The 21,651-nt window shown below is 27.1% G+C and overlaps 1 protein-coding gene across 8 annotated transcripts; it reads right to left on the reverse strand.

Moving 5' to 3' along the window:
* Window positions 1-1,003: 1,003 nt before the first annotated feature.
* Window positions 1,004-8,759, reverse strand: LOC113866965 (chloride channel protein CLC-c-like). Of its 8 annotated transcripts, none has more exons than XM_027501807.1 (9): window positions 8,468-8,599; window positions 7,867-8,141; window positions 6,950-7,150; window positions 6,052-6,229; window positions 4,736-4,998; window positions 3,566-3,835; window positions 2,142-3,270; window positions 1,826-1,876; window positions 1,347-1,734 (listed from the first exon to the last, which is right to left on the reverse strand). In XM_027501807.1, exons 2-9 carry the CDS (start codon window positions 8,082-8,084, stop codon window positions 1,645-1,647), a joined length of 2,400 nt encoding a protein of 799 aa, XP_027357608.1. In that variant the 5' UTR covers window positions 8,085-8,141; window positions 8,468-8,599; the 3' UTR covers window positions 1,347-1,644. The 8 variants fall into 8 exon arrangements, with proteins under 8 accessions (XP_027357612.1, XP_027357611.1, XP_027357613.1 ...); XM_027501809.1 differs by having other exon boundaries at window positions 8,482-8,526; XM_027501811.1 differs by lacking the exon at window positions 1,826-1,876 and having other exon boundaries at window positions 1,004-1,734; window positions 8,482-8,759.
* Between the last annotated feature and the right edge of the window lie 12,892 nt (window positions 8,760-21,651).

Genomic DNA, 21,651 nt, shown 5'->3' on the forward strand with positions numbered 1-21,651 from the left:
CGCATAAACTGGCAAGGGCAGCTTGGAGTGAAGGACGGATTATGTGTTATTCAGACTCGACATGTTCATATTCATGACCAACAATCCACTTGTAAAAATAATAGGAATTATACTTGGTTAAACAAGTTTTTTAATCTTTCAAGAATAAAGATGCCAAACTTTGACTCTTGTTCTTGTAAGACAAAAAGTACTATAAATTTTGAGCAATACATTGTCTTTTTTCTTTTAAGGAACGTTTGGTATAAGGATTTTTTTTTAAAAATCCTTAGGAATCATGTTTCCTAAGAACTCTATTTCCTATGAACATTAAAAATACGTTGTCTCAAATATTATTGCCAATGTTATGTAATAATTCCGGAAAATATTTTGATATTGTATTTGGTTTAAATTTTATTTCTTGAGAATATTAATGCTTCTTTCTAAAATAGTCCTACACTCTCTATGATAACTAATAGATTATATATATAACTGTCCTCTCAAGTAATTACTATAAGTGACGTGAGTTATAAAATTTTAATCATATTAATTTCAAATAATATTTTATTATAATAATGAGTTAGCAATACAAGTTTTAAATAGATAATGGTAAAACAAATAATATAAACGAAACTTATATTTGATAAGGGTATTTACTTCTATGAGAATCTTCTCACCCTTTTTATGTGAATATGTTCTCGAGAATATTAATTAAAAAATATTGAGAATGCTAATATTTTATAATTTTTTTAAAGTATTCATACTAAACATGAAATTTTAATATTCCTAACTTAAAATTTCTGAAAAACTTAAAAAAATGTTCTGCCAAATGCCTCAATGATTCCTATTCTTCTGCTGATAGTTGTATATGTCTCTTATCAAAGTTTAGAAAATTAATTTTTTTATCTGTAATAATAACATGTTAGATACACCTTTTGATCTTGTTAATTGTGACATGGAGATTTATTGTCAACACACCTACAACAACAACAAAAAAACATTTCTTTAAACATAAATTGATGATTGTACCCAATTCACATTGATATATTTGTTAAAAACAAAATTTGGAGCAATTATGCTCTAATAAGTTTTTACAATCTAGCACACAATTTGGTACTAATATCAAACAAATAGGGGTATAACTTCATCCCAAACATAATTTTGACGATTTTCTTTAAGAATGCGTGGGGTGACATATTGCTGGTGAAAAATCAAAACCAAAACTAACAAAGCCATAAGGACTAGTATAAGGATCAAAACCAAAATTAAAATAATTTGTCGGAATTAAAAATATATTTAAATCCTATACAATTAACATTTAATCATTAAGTTTGATAACTTCATCCCTAAAAATCAAACAAGATACATGTAGAAGAGATCTTTATTAACCGTATACTTCAACTGGTTTCTGGGTTTTATAAGTGTCTATCTGAAAGTAACAAGCTGAATTTTTAAAATAGATATTAACAATCTATATATTGACACAGTAACTAAATAACGCATCAAAACTAGGCAGCAGCAGCCACATCTTATGCAATATTTTGCTTCATGTTTTTTGTGAATAATTATTGCACTCCAATGTATATAATAGCTCTGATCAGCTGCAACTAATGAGTGCAGCACTTCAACACACAAGAAAGAATTTCTTTTCATTGAGATCCCTCATTGTCATTTGTGAGGCACAATATTGGGGTAAAGTCCCAAAACATGCTCTGGCATAAGATCATGGCGTGTTAGAATCCCAACAATTGGAGGTCTCTGCAACATGTAGAGAGTGTCAGCATATTTTTCAATAGGTGAAGCAACAGAAGTTGAAAACTTATTGACACGATTTAGTAGATAACTTAACTAAGCACTTCTTCCATTTCATAAGCTTGAGAGTGAAACTTACTGAAATAAGCTAAAAAGAGTTTATTTTGTTAAGCTTCTTCATGGAATTTATTGAAATAAGTTACAAACAACTTATAAGAAGGTCATACACTACTTCATAAAATCAAATAAGCTTTTCCAAATGGCCCCTAAATGTATTTTGAAATCTTTAAATAAAATGTAAGCAAAGGGATGAAGTATATATCTGAAATGTTTACATGGTCACACAATGCAAATGACATATTCCAATAAAGTAGTATAACATTGTTTTGAAGGTAAGAGAAAAAATATCATACCCCTTGGCTTTTTGGAACAACACACATGTGCCTGAGTCCATGTTGACGAAAAAGAATAGCAGCTTTGGCAAGTGACATTGTCTCAATCACAGTATAAGGAGATGCATTAGTTATGGGATGGAGATCAACATACATATCCATCTCTTCCTCTTGGATATCAAGATCCTCTAGTTTGATGCCCTTCCCTGATCCTGCCTTTCCAAAATCTAATGCTGAAATTCTTTGGAAGATACTTTGATCCGCGAGATCCCTTTCGCTTGAAAAAGACTTCTCCTTCAGTAACACTAGTAAGTGAGACCTCAGTACAAGCCCACACAACTCTGGTGCATCTGAAATAGGTGGTTCATCAATGACAGGAAACCCATTATGCCCTGTAGTTTTCAAAGCATGTAGTATATTCCCCACCTTTTCAATGCCATAAAAGGTTATTAGTGGACCTGAGAGAACATCCCTTGTAACTAAATTCCTCATGTAAGGTTCTGCATGAGCCTCCAAATAAGGAAGTCCTTTGATCTTAAGTATTTGATCATAGACACCCTTGTTGAAATTATCAGCCACAGTTTTTGAGACTAACAAGACCAACATCACAAGTGGAAGTAACAAGAGATCATTAGTGAGCTCAAGCAATATGACACAAATAGAAACTGTCATTCTCATGGTGCCACCAAGGAAGGAAGCAGCTCCAAGTAAGGCAAAGAGTCCTCTGTCAAGCTTGGTGATCGGTTCAAAGAGCCGACCAATAAGACGGCCATAGCCAGCACCAGCAAGTATCACAGGAATGAAGAGTCCAGATGGAATAGCAATACCATAAGTGACTATACCAAGACAGTAAATAGTAGCAAAGTAGATAAACAAACTAGAAATATGAAACTCTTTGGTTATCTTGGGGCTGAATAGATTACGAATAGCATCATCATTGGTGTTTAGAAAGAGAGAAGCAAGATCATTGTAGTAGCCTGGTGGACATTGAAAGCTTTTGTAATCTCCAGACTCATCATTAGAAGGACAGTTCACTGTCACATTAGCGGGACAAGGGGTGCAGTTTGCAATCCATGGTAGGAAATAATAGCAACATGATGTCAAAAGAGCAATTGTGACAACAAGAGAGATTTTGTAAGCTGGACCTTTTCTGCCACAACACAAAAAAAGGGGACTATTAGTTACATTGTTAATACATTAGACTACAAGTATTGTTGTTATTTGCCTCCTTTAAAGGGAGTAAATGTGTAAAGAGAGACATGAAAGGTTAATCCACCCTTAAAGTGGTTAAGTTTACGAGATATTTTAACTAAATCAAGGGTAGATGCACCTTTACTTTCTCATTTTATGCATTTGCTTACTTTAGAAGAGTCAGATTGGTAACGATAATTATAAAACAACAAATAAATGGCTAAGAACAGTTTAACTTGAATGTGAGTACATACTCATTGATGATGCTATACGTACGAACAACCTTATCCACAAGGTAATTATATAGGCTTCCAAGAATGCCAGCAATGATTCCCAAAATCACTACTGCTAATATATCACCAACATTATATGTTACATTGGCCGAACCAATGTCATACATTATGAGACCACCTTCCCCAAATAGCCCACATCTCCCCGTGGCACAAAACTGAATTGCAACTCTTAAAACAATAGCAACTACTGCCGTTGTGAAAAATGTCCTCCATAGAAGAGCGCTCCTCCACCTAGGACAGATATACATCCAACAACAATGTCAGCTTCTTCATACTTTTAGCATAGATCAAAACCAGAAAACATGAGGCAGAGTTTCTTTTAGTAAGCTTTTAACTGAAAGGCGATGTCCTTCATTTATAGCTTGAAATAGAAAGTATATCATGTAGACATCATATAGTCCATTTGTCCACAGGAAAGAAACAGAAATCTTAATGTTATCTTTCTAGATAAGGATTATATTAAGCATTAAGTAGTTCTAGAATTTTAAAATACTAGTTGCTTTAGAGGCCTGGAAAAGAACCTTCCTGTCCATTTGTCATTTTTTCCAACCAGCAAGCTCTTGATCATCTATAAGTCTATCTACATTAAGTGGTAAAGTTCCAGGCTTGAAGCATTAAGTTTCATCCCGTCCATAAATACCTCAGATTCTTACTAATGTTGAATTAGACTTTGTATAACCAGTCATTTCATCTAATTTAATGAGAACCATTTATTGCATATATGAAGTTATTTATGAATCACTGATCATTTTACTAAATAAAGTTTATTTAATACACTAATGTCAACTCTATATGATCGCTGGTTAGCTGCCAGCTTTTCAATTAATAGTTTATAAGAAAGAATGCTAATGTGCATGGTATGCAATTCTATTGTCTTAGAATGATATTTTCTTTACACACTAATGATCATACACTCACAATTATCTTAGTATGTTATTACTTTTTCTCTTTTTCCTCCCACCCATTCACTTCCAAAGGCAACTAAATTCTGATTTTTAATTAATATCTCATACAACATATTAGAAAATAATAGTTGTTGCTGCTAAGATGAAGTTGAGATACCATGAAGTTTACAATCTAAAGATACCATGAAGTTGAGAGAGAAAGTGTACTTTTAGCAAAAATAGATACCATGAAGCTGCCTCTTCAAGGGCAAAGAGGACACCACCTACTGGTGCACGAAAGGCAGCAGCAACACCAGCAGCTGCACCACAAGTAATCATGTCTCGCCGGTCTCGGTCATTTTTGAAATACCTGAGCCAAGTGCAAGTCAAGTGATATTTGCGAGATCCACCTTGCCCCAGTAAAGAAGCTATGCATGCACCTGTATGTACCATAGGTCCTTCCTTGCCGACCACAAATCCAGCAGAAACTCCAAGGATGGAACCCAAAATCTGTTGCATTTAGAATCATAGGCTTCAAATAGAAATTTGAAATTCTCAACATGTGGAAGATTCCATTGTGTTCTTACCACAAAAAATTTTAAAAACTCGGCTTGTATGAGGAATGAATCAACATAAGCTAAGTGTTATTGAATATAAAAGATAAGACCCCTGAATAGGTTTAGGATCAAAAGTTGATGGATTTAGAATCACTAAAAATGGTTTGCCCATGTGAGGAGAAGTCCAAAGTTGATCAAATGGAGGATAGCTTAATAACAGAGGTAGAAGAAGACCAAGGTCATTAGAGAAACCAAAAATAATATAAATGGTATTTTACAAAACAAATGTTGCATTTGGTTCATGTAACTGACTTCACTTTGTGATACAAGGCTTTTGTTGTTGTTGTTGTATTCTCTAAATGAAATTCTAACAACATCTTCAACATATCTAAATATGAGAAATTTATTATTTTGTGCCATCAATTAAAAACTAACAGAAAGTAGCTTGTATCAGTATAAGGAGGAAATATATTTTGAATTTGATTGGCAATTTGTCATAGTTTAATCTTTTCTTATTCAATATCAGAATAGGTTTAGGATCAAAACTTTAAGAACTGAAATAATTAAGAAACAAATTCACTCAAAATTTTTAAATTGCCTCTGGAATAGGTTTTATCTCTATGATTTTGCTATGGCAAGGTCTATCTTTTTTCATTTAATTTTCTAGAAGTTAAAAGATAAAAGAGTAGAAAAAGAAGTATATGATACATCAAACACTTCACAATAAAGAGTACATATAAATACCATGGAAGGAATAATTAAGAAATTGTTTTAACTTTTCCTTGGTAATACCTACTGTATCAAACCCTTTCCAAGAAATAAATACCATAGAAGGCTTGCTCACAAGAAATATTAACTGAAATTCTTTGATATGAAACAGAACCCTGATGCTTTGGCTAATTTTCAATTGTTTGAAGAGTTATTCATTTTTTATCCGTGTCTATGCAGGAAGTCTAAAGAATGTGAGAGGAACTAGACTTGCATCTACTAGTGTAGTATTATTCACCTTCACAAAAAGGGTGCTTGGAGCCAGGATAGAGTGAGCATCCACACCATTGAGATATGCTTTTACCTCTGGAATGCCAGAGCCTGCAGCTGCTGGAGCAATGAAAGCACATAGTGCTGCAGCAGCAGCTGCTAAACATATATTCACACCAGTATATGCAAGAAAAGCCTCAAGATATCTGTATTAGAACACAAATAATGCCATATTAATATGTGAGAATATACGAAAATAATGCATGATAAAAAGTTACATGCTACAATTTTGATTCAAGACTAAAAAATAATTTCTACAAGAATGTGTTCATTCATTTGGTAATCTAAGTTAGAAAATACAAAAGGATAAATGCTAAAGTTCAATATATATACATATATATATATATATATATGCATCTTATGCTAACTCCATCTCCAGCACAAAGAAAGACCGACAGAAAGGGAAGTTTGACAGAAAACGAGTAGTTGCCAATCATAATATGTATTTTTTATATAATAGATCCATTAAAGTTTGTAAGCTAATGGCACATGGTTTCTAAACCAATAATTGGAAATCAAGCATTTTCTATATTGTTAACTACTTTGTTTTGACAAATCCAAAGGAGTGCCATAAGCTTATGAGAAGCATTAGATGTGATGTGATATATCTCTTTTGGGAAGGGGGGAAGAAATTAAAAGCATAAATATCACATATTTTCATTTTCTGGTTATGATGTAAGAATTGATTTACTGATGGACAATCAAACTGTGAAATAATTCAATAGTCGCGTTATAAGCACATCATATACATCTTTAAAGTAAAAGTAAGTTATGAAAGCACCATTAGCACCTGCCAAAAGAATACAGTACATATTAAATATCATTAATAGGTAAGCATATGCATCTGGAGCTAGGAGCAATCTCACCTGTGTTTAGACATGAGACTTGTTGTCATAAGTAGCTTGAAACCAGCTATGTTCTCAACTGCAAAACTATTAAAGAAGCCAACCAGTCCAGTACCTAATCCAATAAGAAGAGCAAATCCCCACTTAAGCATCACATATTGTAATATCTGAACCTTCTTCCTGGACCTCCAGTCCTGCTTAAATATTTCATTATCAAAAATCCTGAAATTACAGAATAAGTATTCTGGCATCATCACCCATTCCTTCAGTAAATGATTAACCAATAAAATCAAAACAATTCTGGAGTTCTTGTCATTTGTAATTTTGGTTAGCTGATACATAATTATATGAATTCAAATGCCTTGGGAACTTGGAAAGAAATAGAAACATATAGAATCTGACATAAAATTTGTAAAAAAAAATAAAATTGCTAAAGTAAAACTAGCTATAATGGAAGGCACTAACAGCTGTGGATGGTACTGTTTTGCCCAGCATTCAAAAGGAAGAAATAGCTAAAAAATTAAAAGGTTTTTATTAAAAATGACTTGTATGAGAAGAAAATAAGGAGGTTAAATAAATCAAACTTCTCTTAACTTGTGTGTTCTTTTTTTTTTTTTGTTTCCTCTTTCTTGTATGGGTGCTTCTAAAGACAGTATTTGAAGGTTTCTCTCTTTCCTTAACAAAATCAACTAATGCATCTTACATTTTTTAGAAGCTTTCTCTTTTAACTCCTCTAAAGACTGAGATACATAACTTGATTCTAACCTTTGAGAGAATTTAATTATTTTACTTTGTTATTTTCTCTTATAAATACTTTTTAAAAAGTTTATGCAAACTGAACCTAAATCTGGAAAATAAAAAAATGATCTACTTGCACAATCATTTCAATCAAACTATTTTACTTGGTTATTATCAAAAGAGAAACCTAGATTGCTTACTCATAGTCAAGGCTTTCAATAGGGCAGAGGTTGGCACCAACAATGGCAATCTGGGATGTGGTGTTAGCCCTCTTCACAAGAAGTGGCTTTGAATAGCTCACATTTTTGTCAGATAACCCTGACCAGTACCTTCCAATCTCCTCATTCCCATCCAATGGACCTTCATTTTCTATATCATGCACATAATCACCATGGTTTGCACCACCTTCTTTATCCATCTTCTTACCAGCTAGTGTCACAGGAACCCAACTCACAGCACATATATCAATCAAACCCTGCAAGCACAGCCACATCATAATCATGTGATCAGATTCCAATTGCACATTCAAACACTCAAAAACACATTTTTTTTACTTTCTTCCGCTGAAACAGCTGGCAAAGTTTTCAACAACTTACAGCTACGAACACTAGTTCTGAATCTAAGTTAATACTTGTAATAAACAAACCATTGATATTGTTGAAAATTGAAATTATTGGATCAAAAAACACGTTGAAAACAAGGATAGTAAATATGTAGAAGATTCTGAGATGGGTAAGTGCTACATGAGAAAATACATGACAATTAAAATGAAAAAATCAAAACAGTTGGGAAAGTACACACATTAAAAATTGCACCTCCTGAATGGAGTAATGAAATGATAGAGAAGTATCAGAATTTGTGGCCTTCAGAGTAATCAATGATTGTATCTTTAATATCTATTCCAATTCTGAAGGTCACCTCAAGCTAAACTCTATCCTTCCCACCCCACCCCCCTTCATATTAACATAACATATCATATCATATGCTTATTTAATATTTTAATTATGACTACTATTTTTTTCCGTCTCTCTTTTTGTCAATGTTCTCAGAGAAAAGCAACCACCAAGTAATGGGAAAAAGAAGTATTTGACTTACCTTTTCAGGGAAAAGATTAAAATTGTTTTCTTAACTAAGTACAAATGTTGATTGAATAATATTTTATATGTTTCTAAGGGTTTTTTTTTTCATTAACAATTAAAATATTTAATGCATTTTCAATTAGTATAATAAAAAAAATCAAATTTTTAGGTAATTTTAATAGTATTTATAATAAGATTTAATAAAATATTTGTATTTAGGTTGCCGTAAATTACTAAAAGTATAATTTTAATTTTAATTGAAAAATAATAAAAATTACTTAAAAATTATATTTGAATTTTTTCCTAGTGAATTTATTTATCAGTATCCTTAATTTTTTCGAAAAAAAGGAAAAAGAAAAGGACCTAATAATAAGATATTTGAATTTGTTATTAATCTTACGAGTTATGATGTCTCCTATCCTTATCCCTTAATAATATTAACAAGACAACAATTTTCCCAATATTTAACTTCTGAAGCAAATAAACAATACACATAGCACAAATATCATGATGCCCACTCACATGCTCACAAATCTACGTGCCTGGAGATTATAGGAAATCAGTTATTTAAAAAAAATAAGAAGCTTTTTTTAAAAGTTTAAAGTAATTTTAAAATTATATAAGAAGATATTAAACGATGGTCAAGTGTTTAATGTGACATTTAGTCTCAATAGATTTGACTTTTTTAAAATATTAAATTACATTTCTATTTTTTTATAAAATAATTATTTTTATATTCTCATAATTAAATTAAAATAAAATAAATTGAGAATATTGTTATTAATTTTTTAAAAATTGAATACATTAACTAGTTTTTTTTTTAAGGTAGATTATTTCAAAAGTAAGATTCAGACGCAAAACTATAAACATAAGAGAAGAGTGTAAGAGAGAGAATCCAGAGATTGCGAGCCGCCCACGTAAGTAATGTCAGCACCGTAATTGCTGGTGACATCTGTACATGTCAAGATGCATTCTGAAAGGGACCTTTCGTTAATCTTCTGCCCAATTATTACCTATGACCCATTTACAACTCTTTTTTAATAATATAATTAATAAACTAATAAAATTCAATATTTATATTTTATCATCCATCATGTCAAAGTTTGGATTTTGACGTCACTGCTTTTAGAATTTGAAGATTTGGTTTACACAAATCAAATCTTCAATATAATGCATTAATTTAAATTGAATTCATAATAGTATTCCAAATCAACTTATATATTTTTTAAAATACATATTATACATAAAATAAAATAAAATATTCAATTAAAGAAATATTGATTGAATTTTAAATTATTTACATTTTTTAATTTATCTAATTAATAAATTTTGTCGATGTAATAATTAAATTAACAAAACTTAATATTTATTCAAAATTATTATAAAAAAAGTAAGTTCCGCGAATCCTTGCCATAAAAGAATAGCCAATTAACACAATGTTTTAGACTTAACAAACTTATTCTTTTAATAATTTTTATAAATATTAATTTTATTAATCCAAAAGTAAACATTCTGGAAAAATAAGTTAATTTTTAAAAATTTTATAGCTAAAATTAACTAATACTTTATCATAGTACTTTATTTTAATGTATACTTATATTGTTTACAATGTAAAGAAAATTTCCATATTAAATTAAATATTTAAAAAGGTTTATATAATTAATAATTTAACATACATATAATCATGGAAATAATATTTAACAAATTGACAATTAAATTGATAAAATTTAATATACGTAAATATTAAATGCGCAAAGTTTACCAACATATAGATGTTAATTAACACTGTCCATGTGTGGAAAAGAATCTAGAGACGCACAAGTGATGAATTTTATAATTTTTGGATTTGTATGATCCAAATGTTATAATTTCATAATTATAAAAAGAATATTTTAAATAAATATTACGTATAATACAATATATACATCTGCAATTAATGTATGATATATAATTTGTTACATTTTAGGACACTGCTCAATTGTGTCTTGGATTCAAACTCTAGGAAATTTCATGATCACTTAGCATTATAACTCTGTAATGTAAAGCATTATCAAATATCAATAAAGTGTCAGGTGCACGATTTGGATCACATTCCTACCGATCAAATCGAATGAAAAAAAAATCAATAAAATGTTTATAATAAAATAAGGATATTATTAATTAATATTTTAAGATTGTTGGTTAAAATTAATAGTGTCGCATTAAAATTTTTTAGAATAAATATATTTTTATATGTATCAAATTAAAGAAAGCTGAAATTGTGGAAGGACAGTGAGGTTTAATTTGAAGGAGAAAAAATGTTAGAATGTAAAAATAATAGAACTTTTGAGAATGAAAAGTGTTGTTTTAAAAAAGTAATAAATGAAATGAGAAAAATGATAATAGAATATGCGTATGATGAAGTAATATAAGAAATATAAATAAAATAATTGTTATAAATTAATTTATTATAAATAAAAAAATATGTCTATAATTTTATAAATAATAAACTTTATTTATAATAAATATAATAAAAAAATTGTCTATAAATTAACAGACCGATTTACATATAGAAAAATCTAGTTATAAATTTATAGATAAATTTAAAAATTTATTTATATAAATTGCAGACAGATTTTATCTATTTGTAATTATTTAAAAATTATTAATAAAATATGTCTATTTAATATAAAATTATGATAGTGAATATGTACTATATATGTATATAAAAATACAATCTAGTATTTTCTTTAATGCAATAACAAATAAACTTAACACTTTCTAAATAAACTCTTATTCCTACACAGTTGCATAAAGTGAAATTGCATTAACTTAAACTAGAAGAATAAATTTACACTACGCATTTTCTTTTTGCTCTTTGTTAGTGTGAGATCGAGTGTTGGACTTTACACTACGCATAAAGTCCAATGCTTAAGTTAATGAAAACCCAACTCATGAGTGTGTCAGAAAGAGAGGAAGAGTATATTTAAGGTTTCTACCTTCAAGTTGTCCTAAAATTCTCTATTATTTAATATATATATATATATATATATATATATATATATATATATATATTGAAATATGCACACATTTTTAATTAACATTTAGCTAGATATGTTCCACACAGAGTAAGTTATATTAATTACTATACTTTTAATAATATTTATTTAAAAATCTTAATTATAAAATTAATTAACTATTGAATTTAAAACAACTATCGTACATGTATATATGTTTACAAAATTTTAAATTAATCTAAAACTATTTGATACATGTTTCATACACATTGAAAATTATTGTAACATATATTTTAAAACATTATTTTAATTATGATTTTAAAGTATTTTAATTTTGATAAAATTTGACTCAAATAATTAATATAATATATAATTACAATTCAATAGTTGAATAAAAAATATATTATAGATAAATATATAATTTTATTAACGTTATAATTATTAATATAGTTTACATCTATAGTTAAAATGTTTTTATATTTTAAAAATACAATTTTTAATGTCAATAATGCACATCATTTCAACAAACAGTTGATTAATCTTTAACTTTTATAACTTTTTATAGACTTAATTTATTTTAATTTTTTAATTCAACAGTTAGATTGAAAATATTTAATATTTTTATTAATAAAATAACCATGATAATATATATATATATATATATATATATATTACTTTCTTTGATTCTTTAACTTAAAAATATCTCTAAAATCCATTAAAAACGGTCAGTAATACTTAAAATCTCATAAATAAAAAATTTGGAGAAATTAATTTATTTTTAGAAAAATTAAAATTTAACATTTTAATAAATTTATAAAACCAAATTTGTGAACTATGATGACAAGGGGCATACTAACCCCTCGTCATAAGGTGAGTAGGGGAAGTGATACAGCAGCATGGTAGAGGAATGTTATTATAATTAACTTCATAGTTTTATAATTTTTTATAAGAATAAAAGGAAAAAGTATTAAATAGTAAAAGTGAAATGATAAAAAAAACTAAAAATTAAGAAGAATTATTAAAAAAAAGTGATAAAAAGATGTTTTTAATAATTAATATTTTTTTAATTTTTTTTCTCATATAAATTTTATATCTAAATAATTTCTCAGCGTTTTAGTTTTATTTTTATGAATCACAATTTTGATTCTAATATCGTATGAAAAGGACAAAATCTACAAAATATAGTAGTTTTGTTAAGAGATATGTTTTATCTCTTTAAAGATATGAAATTTATTTTCAGTTACTAAATTTAAAATTTAAATTTTTAAAAAATCTTAAAACTCTTTAAATTAATTGTATTAAAAATAAATATATCTTTCCGTAAATACATGTCATATGAAAAAGGTTATTTATACTTGAAGAAAAAGAGGAAAATAAAGGGATAGAAAAATATTAAAAATATTAAATAAAACCGAAACTATCGAATGTTTACGGATTAAGGATTAATGTTGTATCTAAATTTAAAATATTAATTTTAAAAGATAAATAAAATAAATAAAAATTAATTAAAAAAACTCTTTTAAAGAACATATTTTATGTAATTATTATAAAATCAAGTTTAATCTCTTCGATACCCTATATAAAGGCAGCGAGGCACATTATTTTGATTTAGAAGATATAGCAACTAATCATGGAAAAGGTCACAGAAAAGCATTCAAAGCCCACAGACATAGAAGAACTCAACGACGATCTTCTCCTTCAAATTCTTCACCGTTTTCCCCTTCCTTTTCTCCTTCAATGCAAATCCATCAACAAAAGATTCCAACGCATGATTTCTGATCCATGCTTCTTTAACCCCCGTCTCATGCAAGATCATCAACTACAACTTCATGCTTCAGAAACGCCCTCCATGTTTGCTCTTATTTTTCATGCTTATTTGAGTTTCAATAACGACAAGAAGATGCTTTTCTACATAGATTTCGGAAAGAAAGTTCACATCTTAAATGGTTCTTTTTTTATCCCTCGTTGTTTGACTCAAGATAGTGATCGAGTTAGGGTGAAAGCCACACACCACGACCTCGTCTTATGTAGTACTCACAACAGTTGCTCCACTCACTACTTTGTATGCAACCCTTTTACAAAACAACGTGTCACATTGCCACCAATACATAGGAGCCACAAACATGAATTGGCAAGTGTTGGATTCATTTGTGATAATTCTCGTTCAAGGTTTCGGGTAATGCATATCCCTATCCAGTGTTTTCGATACGTTTCAAAGTTCCAAGTGCACGTGTTTTCGTCCGAAACCGGTGAATGGTGTGTTTCCAAGGTTAATGTCCCACGTTCACGTGTGATTTTAATGTCAAATTCATATCGTAGGAATGTTTTTGTCTACAAAGGAATGTTGCTTTGGTTGCTAAGGGGACATGGTTTTCTTGTGTGTGATGATCCCTTTAATGGTTGTAATTTCGAGTGGAGAAGGATACCTAGTCCCTGTGATTCCTGTGATGGAACTCCAACATGTGATGTATACCCTGGGGTATGCAATGGGCGAGTTACGGCGTGTGTTTTTTCAAAGACACATTTGGAATTATCAATCCACGAACTTGAGAATTTCAAGATAAACATGTGGGTGTCCAAAAGCTACTATTTTAATAACAAGGTTCTGTTTGGGAATCATGAGTTCAAAGGAGTTAGTATCAACAATATGAAATTGCTGGGTTTTGATCCTCACTGCGAATATATAATATACTTTTACTTAAACAAACGTATTTTCTTCTATGATTTTAAGAGACACAAAATAACCATTGTGTACACTGTAGAGGATGAAGATTTATGCATTTTGGGTGATATTATGTCCCTTGTTGTCCCTGAATGGCCAACTTCAGTTCCTACCTTGAACAGCCAAGCGTTGAAGATGATTAGTGTATGATCCTAATATATGTAATCAAGTTTAATTATCAATTGATTTATGTTTATTTTCATTCGATAGTTGATTGGATATTTTGGAGTGGTGCTTTTGTTAGGAGAAAGGCAACATACATATGTATTATGGCTATTTTGAATAGCATTGCTTATGAATACAGGTTCCTGGTGTACTAGCATAGGGGACGTGTAATCTTTGCACTTATAAATTTTACCGGTTGTGGTTTTTTTTTTTTTTATTATATTATGTTGGGTAAATGATCAAAAGATAATCAAAGTATACAAAAAATGCAAAGTACTTTAAGGAAAAAATACTTATTTTTATTATTATTATCGTCACACTTAAAAATTAAAACAAAGGTATTTTTATACTGTTTACAAAATAGTAACTGCTAACTAATTCATAATCTTACAGATCATAACATTCATTTTAGAGACACAAATAATATATTATTTATTTACGTAATTTATAATTTTTCTATGCAGCAAACTATCAATATTAAAGACTTTTTAACTGGCATTGTATATTGGGCTGTTGGATTAGTATGCAGACTGCAAATAAAGGATACATTAACCGTGCTATATTGATTGAAAAGAATCAATGAAAAATTAAGGTAGTTAATTTCCGTTTTAAAAAAATATTTTATAGACTGATTTATTTATTTATTGCAAATGATAATTTTTATAAGATTAAGAAAATTTTGGAAGAGCTTTAAAAAAACTTTATATATATATATATATATATATATATATATTATTTCAATAATTTTTTCAATTTAATTCAGCATAATAATTTCTTTTTAGTCTATTTTAAAATAATTTTATGATTAAATTTATGATATAATTAAGTTTTTATATAAAAAAAATTACTAAAATAAACGCTTATTTAGATTGTATTGTGACATCTTAAGTTAAGTTCAAGAATGTAGTGAATAACACAAGTTTATAACTTATTTAGAAGTTTAAAATAAACAAATATTAAATTATTTGATTAATTAGTTGAAAATAAATAAATAAATAAATAATTAATAATAAATTATTCAGTTAAATGATTAAAAATACAAAAATAAATAAAATAAGTTATATTTAATTTTAATATTATATTATTATTTTTTAAATCATTTAACATATTTTTTTTGTTTTGTTTTTGTTAAACAACATATTTAGTTGTATAACAAATTTTACCTTACACCTCTAACTATAAGCTTTCATTTATAAAAGCTATAGCACGTACGCTTTTGATAATACACACTTATAGTTTATCTATTTTTCTCATATATTAGATAGTAGAGTTGTATTACGAGAAAAAAGTAAAAATAATTTTAACTTTTAAAAGCTATCTTATGAAATGATATAAAAAGTATTCAACGTATGAGAAGTAGGCTTTCAATATTTTTTCCTCAATTTTACATTAATTCTTTTAAAAATAGTATTTAATTATTAATATTTATTTGATATTAAATAAAAATTAATTAATTAATTAGTAATAATTTAAATAAATGATGATATTTAATTATATTTTAATAAATAAATTAATAAAAAAAATTATATTGTAAATAAATTTACTGATGATAAAATTATTAAAATAACTTAAATGTAAACAAAATTCTACTTAATATTTTTTTATAAATATTAAATTTCATCGATTCAATGGTCAAATAACATAATATTAACACTATTTAAAATTTATATATTATGTAAAGTAATTTTGAAATAAAAATATTTATTATTCTCTTTTATTTTTTAATTTAAAAATTTACTTGAACTTTAAAGTATCTGTAAAATTTAGTTATACTTAAGATCTCATAAAAATATAAAATCAGTAAAAAAAATATTTTATTGAAAAAACGAAACATTTTATTAATTTTATAAAATCAAATTTGTAAACAATTATATCACGTTACATACTAACACCTGTGAGCGGGGTAAGTGTACACTTTACCTCGTTCGGAAGATATGGTTTAATTTTATTTTAGTTTTATCATTACATATGGTTTAATTTAGAATAATGTTATTATAACTTCAGATTTTTATTATAAAAAATAATAAGATAATACAAAAAATTATACAATATACGAGTGAAAGGATAAAAAAAAGATAAATTATTTAAACAAAAGTGCTGTAAGGATTACTTTTTTTTTTTTAATTTATTTTCACTTTTCAAACTCATATGGAGAGAATGTATGCACTTTGAAAGAAAAAGAGAAATTAATAAAAGAGAGTAGTGATTAAAGAAATAATGTGAGGAGACAGGAATAGAAAGATAAAAAATGTAAAATATTCAATATATATTAACATTATTACTTATTTCTTTTTCTTTTTTCTTCTTTCTCTTGTGTTAAAAAAAACTATTAACTATTTGTAAATAAAAAATATTTCAGAATTAGATGCATTAATTTAAAAAGATAAATAAATAACTTATTAAAAAATAAAAAATTCTCTCAATAACATACCTTATCTATTAAGAGAAATGAAAAAGACTAACTTAAAAGTTTTTTAACACACTTTTAATTATTGTTACTTTTTTAAAAAAATTATAAAACTTTTACCTTTTCGTGCTATTGATTTAATAATTTTTTATATTTTTAATAAATTTTATCTCATAATTAAAAATTTATTAAAAATGTGTGTTAGATATTCTAATGACTTTTGTATTTAGTGACTATAAAATTAAGTTAATCTCTTTTATACTCATGAGATGAGGCACATTATTTTGATTGAGAAAATTGTAATTAATTATGAAGAATATCATTTAAAACTAACAATTATAAAAGAACTCAACGTCTATCTTCTCTTTTAAATTCTTAACCATTATCCATTTCTTTTTCTCCTTCAATGCAAATCTATCAACAAATGATTCCAACATGTGATTTTTTATTCATGTTTCTTAATTTCACCAATGTTTCATGCATGATCACCAACAATTTCATGCTTTGAAAATGCTCACCATGTTCTCTTTTTTTTTTATTATTTATTTTACCTTCAATTACAATAAGAAGATGCTTTTCTATATAAATTCTAAAAAGAAAAACTCATATATCAAATGACACTTTTTTTCCTCTCTTGTTGGTTGACTCAATATAATTATCAAATTGATTGGAGGAAAGTCATACATCGAGATTGCATGTGTTCTTATCTTGTTTTTCAGAATAGTGTTTGTAATTTTCTTCTAAGTTTGCAATTCAAAAAATTAAAGATCTTTAATTTAATAATTCTCACATAAAAAGAGTTAAAAAAGCTTACTTGATGTTATGTTTAAGAACTTTTCATAAATCTTGAAGACTTTGTTTTTTTTTTTTCTTCTTTTTCTTTAACTTAATCTTTTTTTCTTTTGGTTGAGAAAAAAAGATAAAAATTATTGTGATAAAAAGAAAAGTGAGAAATTTTAAAATTTAAATAAATTTTTACTAATTCAATTGTTTGCTTAATAACTATCACACTAAATTAACTTTTATAAGAGTTAGTTTATAAGTTATATGGACTATTATATTATTTAATTAAATGATTTAATTTTAATGAGTTTGAATAAATGATAATAAAATAAAGAGATAACATAAATTAGGTTTAAATTTAAGAATGTTAAAGCTTTGTTTAAAATTTTAGAAAGAGAAAAAAGTGAAAGGTTCCAAGAATAAGGGAAGAGGAAAAGAAAAAGAGAATAAGAGTTAATAAAAAAAAATCCTTGTAAAGATGAATTTAAGAGGGTTTATAAAAAATCACTTACATGTTTAAAAAATCTCAAGATAAAAATTTATACTATATAATAAGTCTTCTTGTTTCTTTTAAATTTATTTCTCAAACACAGCTAAAGAATATAATTATATTTTTATATTCTATAAAACATTTTATTTTAAATCAAAATCTTAGATTTTTTCCTCTCCCATAAAAATATTCTTTTAAAATTTAAATAGAAAGCATTAATGAAAATGTTAGTTTTTTAGAAATCATTTTTAGAATTATTCATATCAAACATGAAAATTTAACTTTTGTAACTTAAAATGAGTAAAAAAAAATTCACTTTTTTTAGATGACAGATATTGGAAGGGAAAGGAAGTAAATCTAAGACAAAAGCATTCCTTGTTTGATTGCATGGAGGGAGGTTTTACTGTGAGTCCCACTTCCAAAAAATAAAAAACTCAAAATCTAAAGAAAGGAACCGTACACAGGGAGAGGGGAATTGGCTAGTTTTCAGGAATTTTTTTTAAATATTAAAATTATATAAAATTAAAAAATTATCAAGAAAAATATAATAATTTATCAAAATCTAAAGAAATGAACTGTGAATGGGGAGTTTATTTTGAGAAATATTAAAACTATATACAAAATAAATTTTTTTTTATCAAAAAATATAATTTAAAAACAATTTTTTATAAATACTTTTAATACAATTCAATTATTTTTTTCACACTTTTTTTTTAACTCATGAAAAAGAATTTTTATGATTTCTTTCCTTCTTATTTTAACCCATCTAAATATCTAATATTTTTCTACCCTATTTTACTTTATTTTTTTGCCCTTTTATTTCTTTCTCTCTTAGTTTTTTGTTCTCTATTTCATCTAACATTCAAACAAAGCAACGACGCGTTTGGATGAGCAGAAAGAGTTAGTAGATGAAAGAAAATATAGAGAATTGAAAAAGTGGAATGTGTTTAGATGTTTAGAAATTTAGGAGTAGGAAATTTTTTTTAGGTGAGACGGAAGGGACGATACAAGGGAAAGTAGGGGGGTTCTTTCAAAATAATTTTATTTTTATTTTTAAAATATTCATATAATATTAACAAATTGTTTTTTTATTAAAAAGTATTATGATAAAAAATACTTTTTAATATAATTAAATTAATTTTCACACTTTTACTTATTTATTTAAATAAGTAAAATAATTTTTTTTTATTTTCATTAATTAAAATCAAAATATCTAATATTTTCTACCTTATTTATATTCTATTTTCACTCTATTATTTTTTTCTACTTACTTCATTTATCGTTCATGAGTTATTATTAAATTATAATTTAACTTTATGACTAAACTTTTATTTTAGTCTTTAAAATAACTAAATCTTTACTTTAGTCCTTAAAATAGTTAGTATTTGTTGATTTTTTTCCTTCAAACATGACAAGTGTACCGAGTCTGTTGCAAGTAATAATCAGTAGAGTATCGGGATATCGTCCTTAGAGAGCAATTCAAATATATTAATTAATAAGATACAAATTAATTGAGCTTATATACAATAGAATTGGTGAATGATTTTCATGTAACATTAAACAACAATTAAAATGTAAAGCACTACAGTAAAATATGGTGAAATTCAAGTTTAAAGCTGAGATTGAATTTTATCTATCTCCTCCTCTATATTCCAGTAATAAATATAGCGATCATTTCCAATGAATGTGATGCAAAATAAGACAAATCATATATTTCAATTCCTCGAAAATATATTTCTAAGATAATTTCTCAAATGTTGATTTCTCAAACAGTTAATAAACTATCCAACATTAAAATCAGAATTTAAAAGCAATCAACAACTTAAAATTTATTCCTAGAGCAACCAGTTATTGAGTAATCTTAATCAAATATAGATCTAAATAATATCTTCCTAAATACAACTCATATTTGAACTCCAAAAATCGTTAAATAACTAGATTCAACCGTTGAAACAGATTGAGATCACCAAATCATTAGAAATGAAAAAGAAACAACTCTATTTATATAGATTATTAAGAATACATCAGGTTTGAAGATTTACATCTAATCCCATACAAGATTTAGTTGCTCATGGCAACCAAATCAACAAAAATGGAGATACAAAAGAGATAAAACATTAAAAACCAAGTATTCCTACTCAATTTCTTTGCCTTGCGCCTTTTTGGACCTCTATAACTGGTTTTAGAATAGTGTCTCCCCACTTGAACATAAAAATTGCTTTTTATACTGGTCTGTTCGAGCTTCTCTCGCTACAGCGAGGTATTGTCGTTGTAGCGAGAAACTGAGATAGAAATTAGGTCATTTTGGTTGTCTTTCGCTACAATTAGGATTATCGCTACAACGACCCAAAAGTATCTCGCTACAGCAAGAATGTCTCACTACAGCGAGAAACCTCTAGAAGCTGATTTTTCTGCAATCTTCATGCTTCAATTACTCTTCCTCTGTCTTTTTCTAATTTTCTTCAAATGTTTCTTCTGTGATTCTAACTACAAAAATAGATCAAAAAGAGCTTAAAACCATAAAATTGCATTCATTTCAAAAATATATATATGTATTTGTAAATGTTCTAAGTTTGAAGGGAATTTAGCAAAATAATCCAACTTTCAACATAAAAAAATATTTAAGTCACCATCTCAAATCACTTATTTTATACACTTATCAGAATTAGGTATTAATTTTTGAAATATTAAAAATTTTACATTAATCCCTAACTTTCACGAGCATTTTAGTTCATAAACTCATAACATTAATAGAGGGTAACTGAATATTAACATGCCACATTAAATGCTATAAGAGAATACTGATATAACAAATATAATGTTATTTTGAATAAGTGGAGTAGTAAATGTGAAAAAAATTTCCTTTCTCTGACAAAGAACCTTAAAATTTTCTCCCAAATCAATTTGTCAAATTCTCATTCTATCCTCTGCATTTTTTAAATTAATTTGGTCTCCTGACTGTTTGTTTTGAGAATTCTCAATAGATAAAGTTATAGACAAGTTGGACGTGATTGAAGTATTTGAAGACTTTATTGAAGGACATGGTATGAATGTTATTCCTCTTGTCAAAGTGACTGGATTTAGGACTATTTTATCATCACTTTGATCCAAAAGAAATCAGGATCATTTTAAGAGAAGTACCTCAATAAGTACTTGTTGATCAAGAAGCTTCAAATGCTTCGAAAGGTTGTAGGGTGCTCGACCAAGTTGCTACTCCATTTGAACTTCTTCATCTAATAGATATTGTTAAGGAAGAAGACATGAGAGACAACTAATAGAAGTTTCTACTGTATTAATTTGCTTAATTCACATTCTATCCTCTAGTTCCTTAAATACCTCTGAA

The sequence above is a fragment of the Abrus precatorius genome, unplaced genomic scaffold (assembly GCF_003935025.1).
Source record: "Abrus precatorius isolate BTA unplaced genomic scaffold, Abrus_2018 Scaffold5, whole genome shotgun sequence".
NCBI lineage: Eukaryota > Viridiplantae > Streptophyta > Magnoliopsida > Fabales > Fabaceae > Abrus > Abrus precatorius.

What these genes read in the sequence shown, in the direction of transcription:
- LOC113866965 (XM_027501805.1), bottom strand. Translation starts at nt 8,168, where the DNA reads ATGATTATGATGTGGCTGTGCTTGCAGGGTTTGATTGATATATGTGCT. An exon ending in CAAGCACCCTTTTTGTGAAG is followed by an intron (nt 4,999 to 6,051) that starts GTGAATAATACT and finishes TAAATGCAACAG; the next exon opens with ATTTTGGGTTCCATCCTTGG. An exon ending in CTTGAAGAGGCAGCTTCATG is followed by an intron (nt 3,836 to 4,735) that starts GTATCTATTTTT and finishes TATCTGTCCTAG; the next exon opens with GTGGAGGAGCGCTCTTCTAT.